General features: G+C 31.6%; 1 protein-coding gene across 1 annotated transcript in view; it reads right to left on the bottom strand.

The window, feature by feature from the left end:
- Positions 1 to 7074: 7074 nt before the first annotated feature.
- Positions 7075 to 16055, bottom strand: part of ETNK1 (ethanolamine kinase 1) — a 69777-nt gene continuing 60796 nt past the window's right edge. The window contains exons 7-8 of the mRNA XM_079142381.1: positions 13109 to 13182; positions 7075 to 12769 (exon numbers count right to left, since the gene is read on the bottom strand). Of these exons, the coding sequence (XP_078998507.1) occupies positions 12697 to 12769; positions 13109 to 13182 (147 nt within the window). The 3' untranslated portion in view covers positions 7075 to 12696. The remainder of the gene's footprint in view (positions 12770 to 13108; positions 13183 to 16055) is intronic.

Here is a 16055-nt window from a genome sequence, read left to right as displayed (position 1 = left end):
GTGTTGAACCAAATCAGAAGTGAGCAGAGTAGAAAGACAGTAGGAAGGACAAGTTGAGGGTGTCATAGCCATGTGTCATGCCTTCACACACAGCAAGTGTTTGTTGACAGAGAAAGAGCAGGGAAGGCAAGCCTTCAGACCTGGACAAACAGATAATGAAAGAACATAGTCTCTGCTTGGAGGGCTATGAGTTTTGCTTAGGAAAACACTGTCCACAGTTTAGTAAGAAAGAAAGGTAGACCACTTTTTAAATATTTACATGCCCCCATCTCTTACACACCACCCCCAACATATACCTTTCCCTCATGTACTTACAGGAGAAAAGTCAAAAGAACAGAAACTCTACCATCTGCATTTTGCATGGGTTTTCATGACAAAATACCAGACTGGGTGGTTTCAACAACAGGAAGGCTAGAAGTCCATGATCAAAGTGCTAGCCAATTTGGCGAAAGTTCTTTTCTTGGACTACAAATAATTACTCTTTTTTTTTTTAATTTTTACAGAATGCATTTTTATTCATTGTACACAAATGAGGTACAACTTTTCTTTTCTATGGTTTCTTGTTGTGTGTTCACACAGCCGGTCCTCAACGTGTGGGGAGTGGGTAGGGGTTCTCTGATGCCTCTGCTTAGAAAGACATTAATCTTATTAACTCAGGGCCCTATGACCCTACCTAACCTTAATTACCTCCTCAGAAATCCCTTCTCCAAATATAACCACACTGGAGGTTAGGACTTTAGAATATGAGTTCAGGAGGGTATAAACATTGTTCATATTGTCATCCAAATGCTAAGAGTGAAAATAGCACCTTTTCAGGAAGAGCCTATATAATATTTCAGAGAGTAAAACTGAAAGCCTTAGACCTCCACACACAAGGTATCTCCAAGACAGTGTTCAGACAGTGGAGTCACTAGGACAGTCAGCTCATGTACATTCTGGTGAAGTGAAAATTTTAAGTAGGGAGCACAACAAAGGGAAAGAAATAGTATGCCAAAGTGTTAGGAAAATATCAAAAGACCTTGATTTTTATGTTAAATATTTTCAAAAGTACTTTTGGTTACTGTATCTTAGCATTTTAGAACTAGAAGAGACACAGAGGTAATCTTAATCTGATCATTTTCCAAATGACACAGGCCCACAAAACCCATGGTCATCATCAGGAGTTCTTGCTCCTGAAAAGGACCTTTCCATCATCCACCACCTTACCTCTACTTTCTGACTATCTCCAAAGAGCTACTCTGGATTGACAAGGAAAGAGAAGAACAGAAACTAAACTCCATTCAACTTTCATAAAGACTGATGCAATAAGCAGCCCTCCTTACTTGTTATTTTTATTGCAAAAGGTAAATGAACTGATGTTGTCAAGATAGTACCAGGTCACATAAGACAAAGGAAAAGAATTCTGCTCCTTCTAACCAAGGAGGAAACTAATTATCAAATGTGGTCAAGTAGTTACATTTCCTTTCTCGTCAATCATGTTTTTCTGGTTTAGAATTTTTCAAAGTTGGAACTCAAAAATCTTTTTTAGCTGGATTGTTTTAGATTCCTGTTATTGATGTCACCAAGACAGCCTTTTACAAAGCACCTACACAGTCTTCTGCTTTCATGAAAAGGGAAGAAGCACAGTAACATTTTAAATTCTTTCCACAAAACTCAGAAAAGAGAGAAGTTTGAATTCTTTTAAAATGTAGTAAGATTAAAACTGCAATTCTCCAATAAGAAATTACTAACAAAAAGTTCAAATAATATTTCAACTATTATGATTGATAAAATGGTTAAAAAAATCAACTAGAGAAATTTTAGCAGAACCTGGGATGTCTGATTCATGATCATGTGTAGAATTAAAATAATACAGAAAAATACCTGATATGTCAAAATGAGTTTTAGGCTGATTTTGTGAGATTCTGGTTGTGTGAAGGGGTCAGAGGAGATAATCCAATGCAACTGCCAAATATTTAGGAAGAAAAAAAAAAAGATTTTTGCCTGCATAACAAATTATTAACAATATACTTTTTTTAAAATAAATTTCTGGTGTAAGTCAATAATGCTTGGCTTGGGTTTTATTGACCTTTATATAATAGTATAAGAAAAACAATTACAGATTTTGGCTACAACTCATTCAGAGAGAAAAAATATCATTTGCTGCTATTTCAATGGCATGGGCTTCAAAAGCTGTTAGGTTACTAGATTCTAAGAATACTGAATTCTGATCACCTCTGAAAAATCAATGGCAGTTAACAGAATATTTATATACTTCTTTCAATTGGAGTACAAATAAATTAAAACTAAACTGTACAAAAAAGTAAAAGTATATGGCTTACTTACAAATTAGTGAAGCACATGTTCTCCAATGAAGCAGCTTTGTAGTTACCAAATCAACTCAAAGTTGATTTTTCTGGACAAACATTTCCAGAGTTTTTACCTCTGTCCAAGATCAAATTCTGTCTTCCTATTTTATTTATTTTTTTGCTTGATTGGAAATATTTCTCAAGTGTTCAGTATTTTTATTCATTCAAGAAACATATATCAAAGTTCACTGTGTTCCTAACATAGGTAAAGTTCTGAGACTATAAAAATAATGTGCACATCCACAAGGAAAGCATTTAGTCTATGCACAGAGACACTCTCATAAATTATTAGAATATGATGAGTTAAGTGTATATTGACAAGAGGTATCCCTCAAGCATTAGTGGTGGTGGAGGGGTAGTACAGAAGGAACAACTGATCAAGAAGAAAGATGGCTTTCTGGAGGTGATATTTCCTAAGAAGCCTGGGCAGAGTCCTTAGAAGTTTTAACAGTAGGAATTGGTCTGGTCAAGGGAATGAGAAGAAAAGCATGAAAGGAAGCACAGATATTTGAATAAGATGGATGTGTGCCAGAACTGTTAACAGATAGCGCTGTTATCTCAAAGCAGAAGACATGAGATTGAAGGGAAGATTGAAACCAAACATTGGAAATCTTATTTTAAAGACCTTAGTTCCATATTCCTGGTCATATGAAGACTTCAGAGTTTTAAATTCAGATTTTTAAAGTTAGATCACTGTAGAGGCCTGTGGAAGATAAATTTGAGGAGACAAAAACTAACATCAAGAAGGGTAACAAAGGGTTGGGTGCAGCTCAGTGGTAAACTGCTTGTCTCACATGCACAAAGCACTAGGTTTGATCCCAAGTTCCAAAAAATAATAACAATAATAAAGAGAATTTTGAAAGAAACCACATGTATCTTGGAAATTAACCAGAAGCAATCAACTTTGGGACTATGCCAGTAAAATTATTAGACTTGAAGGATAAAGGGGAAAAAATTCAAGATTTACAAGCAGAAAATAATAATCAAAATCAATAATGATAAGAAAATTAAGACAGCATTAGGATTTTCAAATAAACAACATTTTGGGAAAGTAACTCACAAGCCAAGAATGTTATAACAAGTCAAGTTTTAGGCATCCAAGTTAGAGAAATTAATTGATTGTATAAGTACTCAAGAATACAATATTTAAGTGTACATTCTAAGGAATCTATTAGAGCAAGGGTCCAAAAATATTTTCTGTGAAATGCCCGATAGTAAATGTTTTAGATTTTGCAGGTAATTTGTGATCTCTGTGCATGATCTTTGATTTTTTTAAAACAATCTTTATAAATGTAACATCACTCTTAGCTAAAGTGCTAGATTTGGTCAGCAGGACACAGTTTGCCAACTGCTATACTAAAAGATGTGCTTTTTATTCAACCAAGAGAGAACAAAAAAACTTTTTTTTAGAAGACTCATACAATTAATACATTTAATATATTTAAATGTGACGCTAAGTCTAAAACAAGGGTATAGGCATGGGTGAAAGAATATTACACAAATATTGTATATTCTGACATGAAGAGAATATAAATAAAGATAGAGAAAAGGAAAAGTAGAATAACATAACAAGCTGGAAACAAAGAACAGATTAAAACCAAAAGGCAAGATACGAAAAGCTAAGAGAAAAGGTTCCTAAAAAGATATATACAAAAGAAACCACTAGAACAAAAATACAAACTTTATTGAATACAAAGAATAACAAAATAACAAAGACATGAGAGAAAAAAAATAATAAACATAATACTCTGTAATTTAACAGATTAATATGGCTGGAAGTGAATCCAAATTTATCAGTCACATAAAAAATAAAAATGGATTTATTATTAAAATGAAAAAAATTAAAATCGTTTCATAGGGCAAAATCCACCTACTGGTTCTACATAAGAGCCACATCTTAGAACAGTCACTCAAAAAAGCTAAAGGAGTGAAACAAAGATAAACCAAGTAATCCAAAATAATAAAAACACTGGGTTAGGATCTGACATCAAAGCAGACTTTGGACCAAAAAGCATTAAATGAAATGAATGCTAAACATCACAATATACAATGAAAGCATAACTCATGCACCAAATATCACAAAAACAATTTAAATGAAGCAGAAAATATAAGGGTTAGAAGAGAATTGATAGAGCCACACATTAGTAATTAACGTATTATGAGTTCCAAACAGGTTATGAAGGAAGAAACAGTATAAAATATTTAAATAATTTGATTCATAAAGTAATCTTGAGGGTAGGCCAAAAGTCAGAAGCATGTAGGGCAGTTCAAACTCAGAAAATCTACAGTCTGACTTGAAAAGCCAGAGGACAGACAAGGCAATCGTAACAGTTAAGTTGAAAAATGCATGCCTAGATGCCAGCTAAAACAAAATTAATACTTTCCAGATCATAATAGAATCAAGAGTACAACATATCAATCACAATGTGTAGAATACAAATCAAAACTATCAGACACACAAAGAAACAGGACAATGTGAACCACTCTCAAAAAAAACCAAATCAAAGGAGATGACTCCTTGGATGACTGAGTTATTGAAATTAATGAATAAGGAGTTTAAAGAAGCTATTATAATTAAGTTCAGATTTGGTTTCTAAATACTACTCAAAAAAAAAAAAAAAAAAAATCAGGGATCCTTGAAAAATATTTAGAGTTGGGGCAAAGAAGGTAAAGGAAGCCAACTTGAAGGATCTCCCAATTGCAAATTAGAAAACAACTTGGGCAACAGAATCATGGTAATGGATTATAATCCATATAAATATCTGAATTCTGAATATTTGAGTAAATAAAAGTAAGGTTAAAAAAGGCACAGCTCCTTAGAGCAGAATTCTAATTTATAAATGTAGAAGGAAAGATGGAAATAGAAAAATCAACTTTAGGCAAACACAATAATTACTGTAGACAAATTCATCAATAGATGGTAAAAAATTATGGTAAAAGACTTGCATAATTTGAAAGTATCCCCCATCCCAAGATGTTTACTACTTAAAAGGGGAAAATCTGGTGAACACCATTTCAATCAAGTGAGTAAGGGTAAGTCATTATAGGTTTAGTATCCCTAATCTGAAAATCCAAAACCCCAAATGCTACAAAATCCAAATGCTACAAAATCCAAAGCTTTTTAAGTACTAACATGACACCATTAGTATAAAATTCCATGCCATGAAACTTTTTTATGTACAAATTTAAAATACTGCAAAAACTAACTTCATGGTATGTGTATAAGACCTATCCCATCCCATTCCCAAAATATTTCATTACATACATGCAAATATTCCAAAACTGAAAAAAATCTGAAATTCAAAACACTTCTATTCTCAAGCATTTTCAGAGAAGGAATATTCCACCTATAGTAATTTACATATTAACGTCTTTCACACATTCCTATGATACACTTGAGTCATATCAAGTCTATGGCATTCTTAACACACACATATATAATTTCAGTAAGGATAAAGGGACAAATATGGAAAGCAAGGAAAAACTCTACATTTGAATTAGATGTATCATTCCAAGATCAAACACAGAAAATAAAAGTATCAAAATGGACTCAATTTCTGAAATAGTATGTATTTATATATAAATGTTCATGTCCATCTTTTCTTACTTTGTCAGCAAAAAAGACCCAAAGATCAATGACATCCCAAAAACAAGGAGCATACCAAGTTCTAAAGAACCAGACTCCTTGGAGAAATGGTTGACACCAGGGATAAGACAAAGAAGGTACAAGATGAGTCTCAAATATCTTGTTTTGCCAAAAAGAAAGAAGTGCTCAGAAAGTGTTGTGAGCCTAACAGTAGGACACAGGATCCTATTTGACAGGACTCTCCCAAGTCTAATCTCAGACAATTTTAAAATCAGTACAATAACAGATTATAACTTAACAGAAATCTATCAGTCTACACTTGAAATACAGTATCATGGATGATAGCTAACTTGAAAGATACATATATACAAGAGGTCAATTCCTTAGAGTAAAATGATGATAACTGCGAAACACAAAACAGAAATTTTTTTTGCAACTATCGTAATTAAGATTATTTTGAGATGTTTGACAAGGGGCAAAGTACTTACATAATCTAGAAGTACCTTCCCCAGAGATTGCCCATTAGTTGCAAGAAGGAAAACAGCTATACAGCAAAGACAGAGAAAACAATACTTTAAACCAGGCAATTGAAATCAAGATCAACAACCAGCTCCTCACCTCAGATGTGAAATCCTAACAACCCTACCATCACTTTTGAAGTATGTTCGTTGGGACCATATATCCTTAAGCTTCATTAGAAAATAACAGATAAATCAAAATTAGAAAACATCCTATAGAAAATCTATACACATACTAATTATTGACTATTTTTGTTATAGAGAACTGATCCATCTGAAGGCAGAGAGAGCATATCTTACAAATCTTTGTGTCTCTACCATATCAGTATCTGATTATTTCAACAACTTAGTGAATACTACTAAAGACACAAAAATAATGGGGTGGTTAAAGTAACAAATTTTGAAACTAAGTGAACTTAATTTTTTTAAGTTATATTCCATACTCTCATTTCAACCAAATTCCAAAAAGTAAACTTTTTAACAGTATTATTGTAAAATCAGAATATGATAAATATCATCACTCCAAATTTAGATTTAAATTCTGAGAAGTCTTACATATGCAGATATTTTACAAAAAGAAAAATCTCAAAAATGAGTTGAATTAAAAAATTTATAAATACACTGTAGTTAGAACCCAACTTTATTGTTACAACCAATTTTTATTTACAGAATATAAATCTCTTCAAAAAGATACATTCCTTCATTTAATCAATGGTAAAATGCCTTATGAATACAGAAATAAAGGCTAAACATCACTTATATAAAACAGAAAAACAAACTGCTTCTTTAAAAGTTCTTGAACATATAGCAAAAATGTATTTTTACTTAAGCAGCTACATGAATGAGGCGGTTTTTAATTTTCTTCACTGGGAATACCATTTTTTCCACAGAAGAAATTTTACTTAACAGTAGTAAAAATGTAAAAATTAAATTTTAAACATGAATTATGCAACAAAAAAAAACCCAGGAAGTATCTCCATTAGCAAACAGATTAACAAATTCTCAGACACTCAGATACTTTCTGAGGCTTATCAAAACACCTACATCAAAAGTTGCATTCATTTGAGAGGTATCAATACATTTTCAGTGCTGAGACTATTTGTAGCACTTACAGTATATACAAAGCAGCATTATACTACTATAGTTCACATTTGATAAACACAAATTTAAGCTTTATGCAACAATTTCCCAATTCAACAAACAGCTAATGCAATGACAATTACTCATTCCATTTTTTTTCTTACACATGGGATAGCCACATCATCTTCCTTAGAATAATAGTATGTTTTAAAATTCAAATACTTTCTATCATGGAAACTTGACCTAACTGTACAAAGGTTCCTAAATACAGTAGAGTCAAAAGTTTCTTCTTTGTAGATTCCATTAATTTATAGTTATTTCAGTACAGTTAAATACAGAAAACTACATCAGATTATTGGACAACAAAAATTTTAGTATGTCACTACCAATATTTAAGTAGGAGCATACCACAACTAAAACCATGGTAAGTAAACACTCTCATCTCCTCCACTGCTTTTTTAGGAGGCCTTTTCCAGGTCACAGGAGCTAGTTTACATGGATACCACTGGGTTTCTATCTATCTCTGAAAGTTTCTTATTAAGAGTTTTGAAACTTAACTAATGGAAAGCGCCTACAATTCCAATCAGCTAAGGTTTTTTTCCTTACTCTTCACTAGCTAGGCGAAATATAATACGTATAATGTTTTCAAATTTTATAAACATCCTGTGTTTCCTTAAGAGGATTAATGGCATCCAAAATATCATTAATGGATAAAGATATTAACTAAAAAGAGATTAAGAATATTTTAGAAAGCAATGTTTTCATAACTAGAAAAGTTATAGGATTCATAATGAATACAGATATAATATCTTAACCCTGCTGGTTTATAATGTCAGTAGTACAGTAAGTGCATGACATATAGGAAACAAAATTTCAGGAGAGAAACCTAAAAAAGTTTTGGATGATGCCTGAAACACAAAAGAATTCTATAGTGCTTATAAGCACCATCATTTTTTCCCACCCAAATAGTTCTGATTTTCTTTCCAGATCAAATTTTTAATCTGGAAATAAATTTTCAGTCTAAAAAGCTAATTGTTTAAAAAAAAACTAATTCATTAGATAATACATCTTATTGATTTCAGGTATTCAAAAGCAGTACGAATCAAGTGTTTTCTTTTACAGCAACACTTTTACAGACTTAAGTTACAAAGTTGGGGAAAAATTCATTTAAAATAATTGATACACTTTTCTGTTTAAGACATCAAACCCAAGAGTTAACACTGTAATCACACAAGTGGTATGTAATAGGAAAAAAAGGTAGTTCAATATAACATATAACTAGTTTTTTATTTTTAAGAAGTGAAAATAAGAGTGCCTTAATATGTAACTAAATTTCCTAGCAAAAGGACATTCTGTTATCTAATGGACCAAAAAAAAGGGCAAAGCTACATTACCACATACTTTAATTCATTTTTCTCTGTGCATAATAATTACTAGCATTTGCCTTTTGTGTAAAGTAGTACAAGTTGATGCCAATAACAAAACTCTCCTAGCATAAAGCATTAAACAATGCTTTTGTCTACCAACTGAATGACTCATTAATATTAAAAGCTGACATTTTTATTACTTTGGAATGCAACAATTAAAAACAATTAACAATTTAAAACAGAAAACCAAATTGACAATATTTTCATTTATATTATGAAGTAATGAACTAAAAAATGGTACAGAAGTCCTCTATATAATGTAAAAAAGAAATATCTGAATAATTTTAAAAGTGGAGATTTTAAACTTTTAATTGAGAGTGTTTGGGGGAACTTTTTAAGTCTGGAAGCTTTAGTTAACATACTTAAGAAGTCAAAGTATATATTTTTAGCAAAACAATGGATATAGGTGTCATTAAAGGATTACCTATATCTTATCTTTTACAATTCTACAATGAACAACTTTAGAGAAGTCACCTGAGAAATGATTAAGTTTAAGAGCAGTTATTTGCCCTCTCTTTATTTATGGGATTTAGAGTCACATTAAACTTCAAAGGGGTTTTTTTGCAGAAAATATTAACAAAAATATTTCCACAAACAGGAAAAGGTAATACTTCGGTATGTAATCATTAAGCTGTATTTTCAATTTCCTTTAGTTTAGTAGAATAGTGACTCAAAGAATGAAACTCTAATAATGTAACAGTATATAAATCCACTGCTTCCAGGAAGCTAACCTTACAAAAATTGATGGCCAACTAAAAAATGGAGAAAAGTCTTATTAGGCACTGAGAGGCTAAATAAATAATTACTGACATTAACCAAAGCTGATAAAACCCTACTTCCAGTTCCTGTTACCTTACTGTTCAGCCATAACTATTGGCTATGTTCAGTCTAAAAGCAATGAACTAGATTCATTTCCTGACAGAAAAATGTCTACAAAAGGGAAGAGAATGCAAAACAATACACAATCTCATATGCAAGATACAATTCACACTTATTTACAAATTTTTATTTACACTGCTTTATACACATTCCAGGCAGACCTAGTTGATGAGTTTTGTGCTCATATTGATCTCATATGATCATGTCAACAGTATGATTTGCTACCACATCTCTTTGATTTCCAGAAAATGTTGGTAGCATGGGGTCAGGAAAGGAAAAAAAAAATCAAATATCATTGGTTAGGTATGATCATACAAGTATATAAGGGGGGGGGAAGGAGGGGGTGGAATTTTGCTTGTTAAAAGCATTGAGGCCACTATGGTCTATTGAGTAACATTGAACATATATGAAAGCCACTTCTAACAACCATTTTCATATATACAAAATGAGCTTACCACCAGTTGAGTGATTAGGTAAGGCATTCAAGTTCCTTAGCTTAACAAAAAAAGGCAACTGATATTTCAGCAAGCCACAAGACAAATTTTAGAGGGATGATTTTAGAGTGCTGTTGAGATTTACTCTTCTTTAGAATCCCTTAAATGGTCAATATAAAGAGAAGCAATTTTGAACCCTATTGTTAGTCTGCACCATGATCCCCAAAACCTGTACAGGAAGAAGGAGCATCACGACACCCCAAATTTAGACAGAATGAGGGCATCAGTTTAAGTATCTTAACTTGTTCCCAAGACCCAATGCATACTTCTTCCAGGACTAAAGTGACAGCCTTTATTCCTGGCTACATTCAACCCTATACGGATCTCTCTGAAACCCTTAGTATCACAGCTAGCAGCTAAGCACAGTCTACCAACAAAGGCTCAGTGAATCTCTATTCAATAAACAGTTTGAAGTAAGATTATGAAGTAAGGTAGAAAAGTGATCTTATCTCCTCCCATAGTAGTACAAGATATACTCTCTTGGACTTTAAAAGGCAGAAAGCAAAAAATCAAGAGTAGCATTACATATTCTTCATCATTCTATGCCAATGTTCCAACAACAGATGAAAATTCCACCCAAAAACAATTTTTTGAGTTCATTTTAACATTATAAAAAGCTATTAATTATTTAATTGGTTCCATTCATTTAATCAACTAAGTAAATTTTTATTGATCTTACAATAATATGGTTTATAAAAACAAAAGTGAACATTGGGGAGGTAGAAACCAAATTTTGCTCTAACACTGTTACAGATACAAACATATTTTAAGATTCTATTTATGTAACTAGAATGTACCATTTTAAATGGCCTTTAAGTGTTTCTACTTACTTTATTATCTTGAGATAATCCAAGTATTTTAAAGCACTTGTCTGAGAATAAGTCATTTGGAATAATATATCAGACTCCCCAGAAGATTTCTCAGAGGATAAATTTGTAGTTGCATACTTTAAATATGCAGATCCAGTAAGCCAACTTTGTACATGAGCACTTACGTGATGAAAGTGCAAAGCCTGACAGACTAATTTTCTAAATAAAGTTAACCATGACTGCTCAACTCCACAGAGCAGTCTTCAAAACTTGAAGCCTTCCTATCTACCCCCAAAGATCTAACTTTCTTCCATATAACTGCCTCCCTCTCACCCCAAAACAAATACGTACTTAAACAAAAACAAGACACATCGAAACAACAGAAGCCCTCTTATCACAAGTCTTTCTGCTTAATTCACATTTTGTTGTTTGTCAGATTTTAAGTATACAAGATCAGTGTCCTCCATATTCCTTATTTAACTCATTTACTGCCTCAACATATTACTCTGAAATTACAGGTATCAAGTAATTTATCTGCTATCACTCTAAAGACAGGACCAAAGTAAAACATGAAACCAAAAAAGGAATGAATCTGAACAGATTTTTAAAAAAGAATCAATCTAAATGATATTTTCTTGTTTACAAGAATAACAACTTTGTGTATTTGTTTCAAAAACTAACAATACAAGCTATTATGTAATAAATGAAAACAGAGTATCTCAATTAAGTAAAACAAAATTTGGAGTTAGAAACAATTTGATATCATGAAATTTTAAAAACTGAAACTAGTAACTTCAATGTCCACATTTAACATTTGAAAACATTACTAACTACAGATTTTGGTAACATCAAGTCATTATTCTTATTCCAGAGTTATATGGTAAATATACTTCCAGACCACATAAAGAGACAAGAATTTAATTCTAAGTTGTAGTTCCCCCAAGGGAAATGTTTTCCAATATTCAATTCAAAACAAACCACCAACAGAATCGTAAATGCGTTTTTCCCTTCTAAGCAGATATTTTTATATGAACACCCTAACATTATCTATACCAATCAATGACTGATATTTCGAGAGTAAGTAATTCATTTTACTTCAAGTGAATCAAGATAAAAAGGTTACAATGAACAACCAGAAAGTTTCTAAAATTAATCTTATTAACATAAAACTTAAATTTCTCTGGAACATTTTCATTGCATACACTCAACAAACAGATGAATCAGATGAAAGAAGTCACAGATCATGTTAAATTTATAATAAATAATTCACATATAACAGATTAAATTATCACAGAAAGGCTTAAACTGACATCTTCATACCTTTTGCAGATTTAACAAATTTCTAATCCACCACATACTGATAGCAGTAGGTATGTATACTTTGTGACACTGCTCAGTCTATTTAAAAAACAGATTGGTTGGTTGAGGCATAATTTGTAAAGCAAGATAACCAAATTAAGTAACAGAATTTTAACAAATATTGGCTTTTTGGAATTTCTTAAGAAAACAATTCACAAGCATTGCTCAGCTACTTGAGAATAATTAAATCTCTTCTTTACTCAGGCACTTTTAATGCAGTAACCTCAGGTTTCATTTTAAAGTACTGGTTAAAACGAACAATTGCATACCTAGTGAGAAAAGAGAATAATAACAATATCAGTCAAAGTTAAAAAAACTTAATATCATCCCTTCTTTAATTTCCACTCACTCTTCTAAGTTGTTTTTTTTTTATAAGTTTTAAGATTTTCAAAGAACATATTTTTAGTTTACTGCACCACCTACTGGACACTTCTAATACAAAGAGCACTTAACAGCTTCTACCAGATTTCTTTACAAACCAAATTATTAAATGCATGCAGCCCTTGTAATGACTGAAAATAACTATAATGATGTTCCCTATGAGTCCTAAATGTTAATTCAAACAAAAGTAGAGACAAATGCAATAAATATAAGAAAATTGAACTTACCCAAGAAAATCAAACTCAATAGTAGAATATTTGGCTTGAATCAAAGCCCACAATCCCCAAAAGAAATGAGAAGCCTTAAAAGGGGAAAAGAAAAATAAAGAATTACATTAATGGATTTCTTCATAAAACTAATATAAAAATGTTAATTCTACTCTCTTGATCAATTACATGCACGGTCTTTCCTTCCTTCCTCTCCCTCCTTCCCTCTCCCCTGCTAGGAATTAAATCCTGAATCTCCTGTGAGCTAAACCCTTCTCCAGCCCCAATACTTAGTTTCTTACTGTTATTTTTTATGCAAATTATCTTAAAAACACAGAAAATACTGGACAGTATAGTTATTGGATAGATACAAATCTCTTACTCATCTATAATCAAAGAGGTTACAGTAAATTACAATCACTTAAAAAATAAAGTCCAATTCCTGTAACTTGCTTTGTATCAGCACAGTCAGATGATGGCTAATGTTTTTAATGGCTATAACTGCTAACAGGCTTTCTTATAACATATATTATTAGAGGTCTTTCCTTCTTGACATAAAGACATGAAAATACAAACCTCAGAAATAACAAATATACTTAAAATGTGAACAATGTTCTAGGAGCAACAAACATCTAAAAATAACTTTAATAACTTTAATTCTGTATAACCAACCATAACAAAAAGTAACAAACTTTACGGCAGCAAAAAATTATCTCAAGACTTAAAGAGAAATTACCGTGTAAATAGTAACTATAAAATAACTGTGTGTACTGTGCAATCTATTTGCAATTAGACCTAATAATATTTTTTAAATTCTCGTAAGATTTTACTTCCCCAAAAGTAATAATCTATTCCAACTAGAAATACTCTATCTGTAATAAAAAAAAAAAAAAAAAATCTTAAAGATAAAGGTTTTTATTTCAGTTAAATTCACTATAGCAAAAGCAATAACGGGCCTCTAGGAAAATATTACTTAATAGCTGTGAACCTTGTTACTTGTTTTTTTTGTTTTTGTTTTTGTTTTTTTTACGGTGCTGGGGATTGAACCCAGGGCCTTGTGCTTGTGAGGCAAGCACTCTACCAACTGAGCTATATCCCCAGGCCCAACCTTGTTACTTTTAAAAACCTGATTTTGTATGTGAAGCAGCAGCGTACCAGAAAGAATTCTTAATTTATATTATACGATGCACAGGTTCAAGTCCTGGTTCTATTACTAACTCACTTCATAACCTTTAATAAGTCACAAATTTTTAGTGTCAGAACTATCATTTGTAAGATTTATTATCAGTCATTCAGTATTCCATACAGGATTATTTTAAAGATAAATGGAAATCATATATGTTTTAAAAAGTTTTTCAAGTTGAAGAGCTCTATTTACTTAGGCTTCCTCAAAAAACTAACAGGATAGATAACTTCCTACCAAATACAGGTACAAAAAGAATAAACAATGTACAAACTGTAAACAGCTAAAGTCACACAAACATGAAGCATAAGTTTTTGAAAAGCTAGGCTTTGGAGTGTAGCCTTGAGTAATCTAATTAACCATTCTTTGCCTTTGTTTCCTCACCTGTAAAAAAACAGGTATAATAGTGTCTGTAGCTGGCATGTAAAGAACATTCAAGAGAGTGTTAGCTATTGTTATTAAACAAAATCAGAATGATAAAAATGATGAAGATTTTAAAAAATGGACTTCAAGGTTTTACCTAAGGAAGTATCTTGAGAAATGAATAATCAGATGATATTCTTTTAAGTATCTCAATCAGTGGTTCTCAACCCCAGTGTCCCATAGGGGTTGACACAAATAACAAAATATAAAAACTTATGTACAACAAATGACACATATGAAATGTAAATTGAGCAACTAGTGCATGAACCCATGGGAGGCTTCTGAGATCCAGAACTATTTCCTTAATAATAATATGTTACTTGTCTTTTTCACTATGTTAATATTTGCACTGATAGTTCAAAATCAACAGTGGGGGAGGGCAAGGAGAATCAATGATGGGTAAAGTTGCTGGAATCATAATATGAGTCAAGACAGTAGCAGGAAAATGTACTATTATAGGTCTTTTTCTTTGCCACCATACACTAAAGGATGTCCAATATGAAGCCACTGAAACTAGTAAGTTCATCAAATCTCTTCCTCAGGGTAAATGTTGTTCTAATATTTTATGGGGTGAAATAAGAAATATACAAGCAGGGTTACCTATATATCACAGTATAATGGTTGTCTAAGGAAAAGCACTTATGTAGTTGAGCTATGAGTTGAATTTGCACATTTTTAATAAAACACTATTTTTACTTAGGGAAAAAATGACTGATATAAGAACTAGAATTCTTGGATTTGAGCATCTGGCAGGTATTTTCTTAAGTATAAAAAAGAATTTGTCTTTTGAAAGAAAATAACTGATAGCATTTGTTGCCAATGAAAAAAACTTCAGTTTTCACCTTAAAATTAGAACTTGAGAAAAGACACATTTGATTCTGTAAACCTAACAGCTTCTCAATACAGTACTATCAGCTTCCCTGATAATAGTTATATTTATCAATGAATATGATTTTTTGATATAAGATTCATCAATATGTGATAGTCCTACATAATCTAATGAACCAACATTTTCTAAGTAACTAATAATGTTAAAATTATAAAATCACATACTGGTAAAAAATTGTACAAATAAACCAATAAATTTTAAGGTCACAGAGTTTTAAAAAAAATTGATATGCTCAGTTTACACACTGCTATTAATCTTACAAGAAATTGTTGAGTTCTGATATAATATCAATGAAAAATATGTACAATTATCTGAAAAGGTAAAACACTCTTTTCCAACAACGTAAGTGTATGAAACTATTTTCTTCATGCACTACAACTGAAACAATATATCACAACATAGAATGCAGAAATATATGACAATCTAGCTATCATCTATCACTCGAAAAAGAAATTTACAAAAATGTAAAATAA

This window comes from Sciurus vulgaris (genome assembly GCF_902686455.1).
Source record: "Sciurus vulgaris genome assembly, chromosome: 5".
Classification (NCBI taxonomy): Eukaryota; Metazoa; Chordata; class Mammalia; order Rodentia; family Sciuridae; genus Sciurus; species Sciurus vulgaris.
Note: the sequence above shows the minus strand (reverse complement) of the source record. Positions and strands in the feature narration are given on the sequence as shown.